General features: G+C 45.0%; 1 protein-coding gene across 1 annotated transcript in view; it reads left to right on the top strand.

Moving 5' to 3' along the window:
* The window catches only part of CACNA1B (calcium voltage-gated channel subunit alpha1 B), a 1,091,759-nt gene that overhangs the window by 691,178 nt on the left and 388,336 nt on the right, over positions 1–12,245 (top strand). Inside the window, exons 12-13 of the mRNA XM_086921120.1 lie at positions 3,152–3,264; positions 4,298–4,410. Of these exons, the coding sequence (XP_086777246.1) occupies positions 3,152–3,264; positions 4,298–4,410 (226 nt within the window). The remainder of the gene's footprint in view (positions 1–3,151; positions 3,265–4,297; positions 4,411–12,245) is intronic.

The following is a 12,245-nucleotide window of genomic DNA, read 5'->3' as shown; positions in this document are numbered from 1 at the left end:
TCTTTCAAAACCCAGAGTCGCTGGAGGAGCGGATGCTCCACACCCTTGACGTGAAAAGAGCCTTAATGTACTACATTGACAGGACCAAAGATTTTCGTAAGACCAAGCAGCTTTTTGTTGCTTTTCCCTCACACCACAAGGGAAACGCTATCTCCAAGGCTGGGATCGCTAGGTGGATTGTAAAATGCATTCAGATCTGTTACGCTAAAGCCAAGCGCACTCTCACAATTCCACCAAGAGCCCACTCCACCAGGAAGCTGGGGGCCTCTATGGCTTTCTTAGGTAATATTCCCTTAGAAGATATCTGTAGAGCAGCCACATGGTCTACCACACATACTTTCACTAAACATTACTGTGTAGACGTGCATTCCAAACAGCAAGCAGCTGTTGGTCAGGCTGTTCTCAGGACACTTTTTGAGACTGCTGCAGCTGGCACGGGCGGCCGCCAATAATGGGAGGACTGCTATGTATTCTATGCACAGATATGAATTCAGCAGCCCACATGCCTCGAACTGCAAATGCTACTTACCAGTATGCATCTGTTCTTGGCATGTAGGGCTGCTGACATTCATATCGCCCACCCTCCTCCCCAGCGCCTGTAGCAGCTGCAGTCTTCATACATATATATATGTTCATATATCTGCTCGCAGCATAGGCATCACTCACATACTTCACTCCATCTCTGCCAATAGCTAAAAACAATCTGGGGATGGAGGCGATGCCCATGTGCACTGTAGTCCAGGGGAGGAGCCACCTATCTCGTGATACTTCGAAGACTCTTCCAGGACAACAATATGCAATCATCCGGACCCAACACTAGGCGGCGATCTATGCACAGATATGAATGTCAGCAGCCCTACATGCCAAGAACAGATGCATACTGGTAAGTAGCATTTGCATTATTGTCTATGACAACATAATTTGACAGACCTGCATCCGGCCTGGTTCCCACCATCGTGTTAGGTCCTTGCAAAGCTTCCTGTTCTTGTTCCCCTTTCTTCCACTAGTTCTGGGACTCAGTGTTACCCACCCTAGGGACCAGCCCTTCGAAATAGATCTATTCATTCCCCGTCCTTGAGTTCATCCTTAGATCTTCTGACTCTCACCCACCCTCAGGTTCACTCCTTCCACTGGCTTCTGCCCTCTTCCGATCTTGCAGAATTGAACTCTCCAGGGACCCTGTCCCGTGCCTCGCCCTCAGCTTCTCACCTCAACAGTCTCCTTGGATTCATCTTTGTTGTAAAATAGACAACATTGAAGAAGGAATCTTTGAAAACTAGAAAGTTTATTCAATAAAAATAACTTTCCAAGAATAAACCCACGAAGAATAAGGCACTCCTGATGTGATTGAGGATTACGTTTCTAGTTTACGTATATTAGCATCAAAATATGAAGTTGGAGAAATGTTGGATACATATCTATGATCAGCTTGTGTTTCATTGCTTCTCAAAAAAAGTTCAAGAACGTCTTTTAGCTTGTAGAAATCCGACCTTAAATGAGGTAATTGACATTGCTATAAGCATAGAAAGATCGTCTGTTTCTACTAAAGTCATTACCGGATCTGATAGCAATTCTGATTCACTTTGTTCTGTTTCAAACAAAACTAAAGTTTATGAAAATAGTAAAAATAAAGGCAATTTCATCGTCAAGAAAAATTTGATATGCTATCGTTGTGGATCAAAGATATTTTTCTCCTGTGGGTTATCCTTTTTTATAAAAAATTACGGTTCATTTTTCTCATCAATCGTCGCCAAAATAATGCTGTAAAATAGAGAACATTGAAGAAGAATCTTTGAAAAGTAGAACGTTTATTCAATAAAAATAACTTTCCAAGAATAAACCCACGAAGAATAAGGCACTCCTGATGTGATTGAGGATTACGCTTCGAGTTTACGTATATTAGCATCAAAATGTGAAGTTGGAGAAATGTTGGATACATATCTATGATCAGCTTGTGTTTCATTGCTTCTCAAAAAAAGTTCAAGAACGTCTTTTAGCTTGTAGAAATCCGACCTTAAATGAGGTAATTGACATTGCTATAAGCATAGAAAGATCGTCTGTTTCTACTAAAGTCATTACCGGATCTGATAGCAATTCTGATTCACTTTGTTCTGTTTCAAACAAAACTAAAGTTTATGAAAATAGTAAAAATAAAGGCAATTTCATCGTCAAGAAAAATTTGATATGCTATCGTTGTGGATCAAAGTTATTTTTCTCCTGTGGGTTATCCTTTTTTATAAAAAATTACGGTTCATTTTTCTCATCAATCGTCGCCAAAATAATGCTGTAAAATAGACAACATTGAAGAAGAATCTTTGAAAAGTAGAACGTTTATTCAATAAAAATAACTTTCCATGAATAAACCCACGAAGAATAAGGCCCTCCTGATGTGATGCTGTCCAGTCCGATATCAAGACAAGAATGGACTCGACAGCAACACATCGGGGGCCTCATTTATGAGGCTGTGCGTCACTTTTACGCCGCTGGTGCGTCACTTTTTGTGACGCACCAGTTGCGTAAAAAATGCTCCTTGTTGCACCATATTTACAAAGTGACACATCTAGGTAGATGCGTCCCTTTGTAAACCCCTGCACCACATTATACCTGCGCCAGGTATAATGTATGGAAGGGGGGCGTTTTGACGCAAGAAAGGGTCATAGAAGTGACGCAGTGAAATCTATAAGATTTCACTGTGCCACTTCTAGGACACAAATGCGTCAATTTCTTACGCCTGCCTCACAGCAGGCGTAAGACTGACGCAGGCACTTTCACATGGGGCTTGCCCCATTTGAAAGGACACATTGCTGGAGTTGCGTCAGTTTTGTGACACACTCCAGCAATGCGTCACTTTTGCGCCATACAGATACATCAGAAATACTGACATATCTGTAACTCCTTGCGCCATGATGCGTCACACTGTAAATATGACGCATCATTGGTGTCACAAGGAGGGCGCAGTGAAAAGTGACGCATCGCTGTTTTCACGCAGCGATGCCTCACTTTTCATAAATTAGGCCCCAGGAATGGAATCAAGAACATAGAATCAAGAATACAGACATAAGATGCAAGAAATTAAAGGTACAGAGATACAACAATCTTGCTGTGGTGGGTGGATTGCCTGTCTGACTATTAACCCTCTCCTCTTCTCCAGATTTTGCAGAGTTTGTCTTCCTGGGGCTCTTCCTGACTGAGATGTCCTTGAAGATGTACGGGCTGGGGGCCAGGAACTACTTTCACTCCTCCTTCAACTGCTTCGACTTTGGCGTAAGTTTTTGGTGAACATGTTGAGCAAAAGCGGTTTTTACAGTGCCTGGTGGCCTTCAACGAGGAATGCCTGGACACAAGTGCTATGGTCAGGGTGCGGAAAAACATATGCACGATTCCTTTGAGTCCCATAACCACAGTGATGCGGCTCACAGGTGAAAACATCCAACATACACTCATGCACTAGCATGTACTTACCATACTGGGGCGCTGTAGTAAAACAAAACAGTTGTTGGCCAACACAAGTATTATATTAGTAGTAATTCATGCATGCCTGCACAACAACAACAAGTACAGAAGAAATAAGCTTCAGATGGAGATGGACTTGGTGTAACAAGGATAAACAATGTCTAAACAGAGATTATTTGTTATTTATTAAGCAAACAAGTATTTAATGCCTTCATTTGAAAAATAAAACCTCCACGGGTTCCTTCCTATCCACTGGTTGCCACCCTCTGTGGTATTGTCCCTATTCCTGGATGATGTGTTGGGGGTTTTCACTGTACAGTTTCCCAATACTTAACAAATCAGCCCGTGCTTTAAAAGGATTGAAATAAAGAAATACAGGTTGCAATAGTCTTGTACAGTGAACTAGAACAGGCACTCGCAACACCATTGCACCGCCTTCTGAGGAGTGGTCAGAGGCCTGGATCCAGGGTAAGAATAATGTTTTGGACAGGGGAGGGTGTTGTCCAGCACATTATCATCTGAAAAATATATGGATGGAACTTTCAGGTGATGTGGTGGTACTTTCATCCCTGGGAATGGTATCCTTTGTAAAACACACAAGATGATGGACGAAATGTTGCACATTGGCCAAACATTCACCCCCAGTCACAGATCTGGGTTTAATCCATTGTTATTTTGCTCACCACGCCACCCCAGCCATTGGGCAACATTCCGTCCATCATCTTGTGTGTTTTAATGGCATCCTTTGTCCCTGGGCTGTGAAGAATGCCTCCTTACTTGGAGCAGGGGCTGGTGTAGCGAGCATCCAAAAACTCCCTTACCCAAAGTGCCTTTTTGTTTCCAGGTCATCTTGGGAAGCATTTTTGAGGTTATCTGGGCCGTGGTGAAGCCAGGAACCTCGTTTGGAATCAGCGTACTGCGAGCACTTCGGCTACTCAGGATCTTCAAAGTCACCAAGTAAGTCCACCTTCCTTCAGCCACTACCAACCACTGGTGGTGTCCATGTGTGTAGCGGGTGCGTCTAGGCACACGTGGTGTGCTGCATGTCTGATGGGTACCTTAGCTCCACCGTGGGTGCAGGTGCCACTTAATGCCATTATTGGCCTCATATCGCTTAACCTTTCGTGTACTTTAAACTGCACTTTAACGTCATGATCCCTTAGAAGTCATTGGGGTTGAAGACATGTTTCTATGGGTGAGTATGGTGTGTAGGATGGGCGACCCCACTAAACCCTACAGGAGACAATTGACACTGGAAAGCTGAAGATAATATAAAGGAGTTGAGAAATATTGGGGTAAATGAGGTACCAGAGATCTGGGTTACACTATATGGGACCTGGGAGCACCTTGTGCCACCTCTATGTAAATTAAACAGAGTTTATCTGCATTATAGCAGGGGTGTGTTGGACACGGTGGAGTTACGCTGTTTAAACTATGCACAATAAGTCTGTTCTTATGTCGGATGGGCACATAAAGAATGTGTGTATTAGGGTGCATAAGTGTGGTATGGCACTTTCAATTTTGTTGTGTGAAATGGGTATCTGGGAGCATACTGGGTCATTTCTGAGTCTAACAGTCACCTGGGGGCACCGTGGGGTTGTGGTGTGTGAAATGGGCACACCGAGGCACCGTGGTCTGCTCTGCATGTGTTACTTTATTGAACACCTGATGCCACTATGGAGGTGCCCTACGCTGTGGGTTACACCGTTGGCCTGCTCCGTTTTTACTGAACATGAGATACTGGCTGAGTGAAAAATGGGCGCCTGAGAGTACCCTCGGCCTGATCTGTGGCACTGAACACCTGGACGCACCAGGCATCTGCTGTGCGTGGAATGCGCACCGGATGGCACCGTAGCCCTACTGTGAGGTCACTAATCAATAATCACTTCATAGTACCGCAGATGTTCTTTATGGAGGGTGCTAGTCTGGGGGATACTTGTGGTGGTCCGGTGGCTCAGTGGACTAATGCATCCACTTTAGGGGCCTGTGTTGAACCTCATGGTCACAGGTTCAAATCCTAGTGGGTCCACTCAGCCTTTCATCCATCTGAGGTCTATAAAGTGAGTACCATTGAGTTTGGTAACAATAAACATCTGTTATTCAGCGCCAAGATGCCTATGGGTGAAGGTGTGCTTTATATATGCATATGTTAAGTTATGGGAATTTTCAAATGGGCGACCTTGCCCGCAGGTACCCCCAGCACTGTGATTTGCCCTCTTAATCGCATGAATTTTGATAAATATCACCTATGTGTGCAGAAGATGTAATGTTGAGCTGAGCAGCCACTCAAAGCCTTGTTGCCTCGTGTGGATGGACATCCTGTAGTTGTTATAAACACCCCTGAGCAGACGGGGCAATAATATCCACTCGGGTCAGTTCTTTGGATAAACCTCATTTAGGATTGAAAGGCCATTTATCCAGGATACATGGCATTTCCTTGCTATTTTTTTTAAAATTCAACATCTATACCAGGTTTTCACATCCTAGAATATGGGCTTGGATCTAATGGCAGGTCACTGAAGTTTTGCTGACATTTCTGCGCGTGGGGGTCACCAAGGGGCACTATTTGTGTGCTATCCCAGTGTGGTATAGGGTTCCCAAGGCCTACATGCTCCACGGAAATACCCACTTACACCAAAGAACTGTTGGCACGGAAACTGAAAAGTACAAAAGACAAGTTTATTAAGACCCCATGGGGTGGTGGTACATTCCTACAGCACCCTTCGGCAATGCAAGAAGTATCACACCGAATGTTGGTGTGAATGCCTCTTTTATACAATCTTACAGGTAATAAAAAGGTAGGCAGTACAGAGTTACACAGCTTTATGTACATATATGGTCATTTTTGGAACACAGCCAACTCATGGGAGGAGTTACAACTCCGTTGGTCAGTTTGGCGGAACATTCCTGAGGGGTGACTGGTCAGTGGGGACTGCGCATGAACAGGCCTGACCGTTGCTAAAAATAGCCTGTTGCTGGACAAAGCCGAGTGGTCAGTGGTACGGACAACGGACTAAAGGGCATGCTGACCACGAGGCCGCTCGTTCCCTAAAATGGCCACTGCAACATACAAAATGGCGTTTTCTAATATGGCCAAGTTAAGGGAAATAACGTGTAGCAAAGCTAAGCGCTAACCCGGCCATTGTCAAATTACGACAGACGACCCTTTTAGCGTTTAGCTGAAGCTACCTCATAGTGGACATAATCGGAATACTCATCTTCGATATCTATTGACATTATTTGAGCAACTTCTTTATGAAGCATCATTTCATTTCGAGCAACAGTGCGTCTGGATGGAATGCAAGCTGATAAACACATAGAACATAAGGCAGGACCACATTGTATACATAAACATACGAAGAACAGTATCCCAACAATGATACATAGAATCGTTAGCAGTTTCCAACCCCAAGCAGTAAGCATTGACCAGAACCACCCTGAAAGAGTCCAAGTGCCATTGTCCGGGTGTATTTCAGCAGCTATTTTCTGCAATTTTGAGATGGCATCATAAACAGAAGGCGAATTATCGGGCGCGTACACGCAGCAGCTACTTCCGATGATTCTACATGCCCCCCACGGTCAGCTAGAACCACATCTAGAACCATGCGGTTCTGGAGCGTAACAATCCTAGAAATCTGAAGTTCTTCTGTTATGTTCCCCAATGCAATAGCAGTATCATTAGCTACAGCCTCAACAACACGAGTCAGCCGTCGTATCTTCCGACTATTCAAAGCAGCCCCCACAAAGGAAAACAATCCCAAATTAAAGTCTACATACTGTTGCAAGGCAGTATCGGTCTGGTCAATATCGTCCAAGACCACAGCACGTTTAACACGATTTAATACAAAGTCATGATAGAGTGTATAGTCATTATGGTACATTGGCGGGGCAATGAATACAGGGGGCAATACAAAGGATACATAACATGTACCTAACCATCCTAAAGGGAGCTGATGATAACCTTTATTGCCACAGATAAAATAAGTATTTCGAGATGCCACAAATGATATGCCATTCGGACTGTCAAATGTAAGTGTAGTGTTACATTCACTTTTCCCCACCGGGATTGTACCTTTATTACGAATGCAGAGGTCTGCCTTAGTAGTGATAACATTAATAACATGTGTACTGGACATATTAATGTTCCTTTGATTGCTGTAAACACGAGGTGCAGTCACATTATCGGGGCGGTACTCTTCCCATTCAAATCGAGTACCCTCAGCCCGTGGATACCCATCCCGATCATGGTAACAAACTTTGTTCAAACGGAAAAGCACCCCCCCTTTCGCTGGCCATCGTAAAGTGAATAGAAGAGTGTACCAGGCATTGCAGGAACCGTTGTGCAAAAATGGGAGTGGGATGAGTGGAGTGCCCCCTTTCTTCTGATGCCCAGGCAACATCCCACACACCCAACAATTTGAAGTGTTCGTCATATTGTGCGTATGATGCAGAATCTGAATGAAGCTATTGTTCAAGTAAGTCTGTCGGTGCCGTTCTTCATGGTAGGGCAAGGTGAAGTGAAAATGTTCAGATGGAGCCGGGGTAGTCGGCAGCAAATGTTCACGTACAGGTACCACAAGTTCTACTACCCAGGCTATTACTGCTATCACCACAATTGTTAATACGAACAAGACGGCACCAAGTATTCTTTTGTCTCGTGATGCAGTGGACGCCATAGTTCAAAGAGTTCACAATGTCTCAAAAGTATTCCTAAAAAAGAAAAAAATACGGTGCTGAGCTCCGAGGTAGCCGTTGTTTTCTTCTCCGGGGTCAAGACGGGTGTCGCTACTCTTGGCAGAACTGATCCCGCCCCCTTGAGATTCCCGGATTCCGTTTCACAAACCCCAGAGCGGTAACCAACCAGTCTCGAAAAACAAAAATCTTCTTCCTATCTTGGCCGCAGATCGTAGCGCTGTCGTCCAGAAGCAGTGTGGTCCGGGAAGGCTCCCTCGACTTCGGCCGATGTCACAGCTGGGCTCTTTTCTTTATCTAGAATCTCCTTGTAGTCGGTCAGCACGGCAGGATTCACCAAATCCGGAGAAACACGACGGCAGTGAGTTGAGTGCACCCACCGCTTTCTGTTGGTCACTCGTACAGCTGTTCGAGTTGCTAGGAGGACTTGCTCGGGGCCACGCCACCTCGGTTCCAAGCTATTCGCCCTCTCAAACGATCTCACCATCACAAAATCCCCAGGACGGAGATTGTGAGCCTCTCCAGTAGAATTGTCAGGGAGCGCTTCTCGAACCTGTTGATGAATAGAAAGCAAATCATTTGTTAATCGTGCCAAATAATCGTTCATCATTATACAAGGCACATCATGTATCAATCGCGGCTTAGGCACTCCCCATATGTTCATAGGCCTTCCAAACACCACTTCATACGGTGTGAGGCCTGTTCGAGAGTGGGGCACTGATCTAAGAGAGAGTAATGCTAGCGGCAAGGCATCCGGCCACTTCAATGACGTGGACGCCACAATCTTAGCCAGCTTCAACTTCAACGTAGCATTGTACCGCTCGACAAGACCTGCTGACTGAGGGTGGAACACAGCATGAAACTTCTGCTGGATCCCCAACCCCTTCAGTCCATACTCCACAATTTTCCCAACAAAATGAGGCCCACTATCGCTCCACAAAAATTTGCAAACTCCAAATCGAGGGAAGTACTCCTTGAGCAACACCTTAGCCGTTGTCAAAGCTGTATTATCTTTCGTGGGGAAGGCCTCAACCCATTTGCTAAAAGCACACACCACCACTAAGACATACTTAAGGTTATTGCAGCGCTCAAGCTGGATATAATCCATTTGGAGTACCTCGAATGGTGCAGAAGGTGGAACGAACCCTCCTTTCGGAGTATGAGTCCCCTTTGCAGGATTGTGCTGTAAACATATCAGACAGGTCTGCACTACTCTCTTAGCAGTATTGGCAATCTCGGGATGCTCCCAAACTCGTGTTAATAATCGAGTGATTGCAAGAGCTCCCACATGCGCTAATCCGTGTGTCGTCTGAACCATCGCCTGCAAGTAAGCTGCAGGCAATTTCCATCTTTCCATATCCTTGCTTCTCCAACAACCCTCATCATCTAACACCCCATCTGCTGCCCATGCCGCAATCTCTGATTCAGTCGCTGATTTTTGGATATCTAGTATCTCTGCTCTAGCATCATACCATCACTCAGCCTGTGATTTTGTTACATACATGGGGGAGTCAGTTCGGGACATAGCCGTTTGTCTTGCTATGCTGTCTGCAAAAGCATTTCCTTGACCCACTTTATCAGTGATCTTTTTATGGGCACTGCATTTAATTATCGCTACTTTCTTTGGACAAAGCAACGCGTTTAGGAGATCACGCACCAGTTCTCCGTGCATAATGTGTACTCCATGAGAAGTCAAAAACCCACGTTCTCTCCAGAGTAGCCCGAAATCATGCGCTACTCCGAAGGCGTACCGGCTGTCTGTGTATATGTTCACACATAGGCCAGCACTCAATTCGCAGGCTCTTGTCAAGGCTATCAGCTCTGCTGCTTGAGCCGATTTCTGTGGTATTCTAGCTGTTTCTACCACTGTCTTGAGTGTCGTGATCGCATATGCTGCGGAAGTCGTACCATCTGGCAGCCTTAAACACGATCCATCAACCCACAGTTCCCCATCCACATCTGGAAGTGGCCTATCCTGTAAGTCGACACGACCCTTTGTCTGTTCCTCAGTCAGGAAAACACAATCGTGATGTTTTTCTTCCTGTCCCTCCTCAACCGGATAGGGCAATAAAGTGGCATGATTCAGAGTAGCGCATCGTTTCAGTGTGATATGTGGCGCCAGGAGTGTAAGCTCATATCCTGTCAAACGTGCACTCGTAAGATACTGTGTCTTCGTTTGATTCAACAGGGCATCCACTGCGTGGGAAACTAACACCAACAATTTGTGTGATAAAACTATTCCCTCACTTTGCCGTATAGCTACTGCTGTTGCTGCAACTGCTCGGAAACACCCAGGTAACCCTTGCGCTACAGGATCAAGAATAGCGGAGAAATACGCACATGGCCTCTGCTTATCCCCGTGTGCCTGCACTAACACTGATAACGCGCACCCATCTTTCTCGTGCACGTACAATGTGAAAATCTTTGTGTAATCTGGTGTACCTAACACGGGTGCAGAGCAAAGGGCTTGTCTCAATTGATCAAAAGCATTTTGACATTCATCTGTCCATTCAAGGGGCATTAGTGTAGTTTTGGACAGTAACGCTAACAAAGGTTTTATAATGTGCGAAAACCCCATGATCCACTGTCTACAAAAGGACGTTAATCCTATAAAGGCACGTACATCTCTCTGAGTGCGGGGGACTGGTGTATCTAAAATCGCCTGAATTCGATCTGATGTTAATGCACGCCCCTCCTTAGACAAAAGATGACCGAGGTAGGTCACCTTGGGTCTACAATATTGAAGCTTTTTCTTCGAAACCTTATGATTGTTCTGGGCCAAAAAGGAGAGCAAAGCAAGCGTGCTCTCCTCGCATTTCACATAAGTGTCTGCAGCTAACAATAGGTCATCGACATACTGGATAAGGGCAACTCCAGATTGCAATTCAAAAGAATCAAGCTGTCTTTTTAAAGCCTGGCTGTAGATACTCGGACTCTCAGTGTAACCTTGAGGAACACGACAAAATCTATACGATTTATTATTTAACGTAAAGCCAAACAGATATCTGCTATCAGGATGGATGGGGATGGAAAAGAACGCATTCTTAAGGTCAATGACACTAAAGGTCGTCGCCGTTGGGGGAACCAATGTGAGTAATGTCGTGATGTCGGACACCACCGGGTATTGGGGAATGACAATTTTATTAATTTCTCTCAAATCAATAATAAATCGATAGACCTTGTCGTCAGCATCTTTCTTAAGGATCGGAAGAATAGGGCTGTTACAAACATTGTAAGGAACCTCCTCCACTACTCCTGCAATGATCAAATCTTGAACAATGTGTGTCAGGGCAATTTCACCTTCCCTGGAAATCTTATACTGTGGCAAAAGTACTCCCTCCTTTACAGTGATTCGAATAGGTGGAATAAGCATCTGTCCCACATCCGTATCTGAGGTCGCCCATAACGTGTGCGGGAGAGAGGCTAATGCTTCAATTTCTTGTATAGTGCAAAATCTGTCTGAATCTGGATAATTGTCATTCAAAATAACTCGCACTCCCTCCGGAGCGCAACGTATCGTTGCTCGAAAATATTTGAGTAAATCAATACCCAGAATATTATCTGGTGTATAGGGTGACAACAAAAATTGACCAAAACTGAAAAATTTATCAAGACAAAGTGCAAGAGGCTTCGATAATGGGCTAGGAGAGGGTGTGCCATCAAACCCTATACAAGTTATCATGTCGCCAGACAGGGGAGCCCTCGGAACCAAGTTTTTAGACAAAGCGCTACGAGTAGCTCCTGTGTCGACTAAAAACTGATCAGTAGATCCTAAAATGCCCGCTGATACATATGGACCACTCTGATCTACTGGCACTTCAACTGATTCCGTACCCCATCCTACGCAGTCCTATGCATGCACGTAATCCTGATGCTCCACATTCTCACCCTCCGATATCTGATACTGGTTCCGTCTATCAAAGGTATTACGTTCATCCTGGCCACGGCCCCTCTCTTCAAATCTACCACGGTCACCTCCACCACCTCTCACCCCCGAATAACTGTTCCTGGTCCTTCCTACTCCTCGACCACGCTGACTACGTTGCTCACGAAGTACCGGACAATCATCAGCCCAATGCCCAAACTCCTTACAATAGGCA

Source organism: Lissotriton vulgaris, chromosome 5 (assembly GCF_964263255.1).
Source record: "Lissotriton vulgaris chromosome 5, aLisVul1.2, whole genome shotgun sequence".
In the NCBI taxonomy this organism is placed as follows: Eukaryota; Metazoa; Chordata; class Amphibia; order Caudata; family Salamandridae; genus Lissotriton; species Lissotriton vulgaris.
The sequence above is the reverse complement of the archived record's forward strand: the minus strand, read 5'-3'. Positions and strand labels throughout refer to the sequence as shown.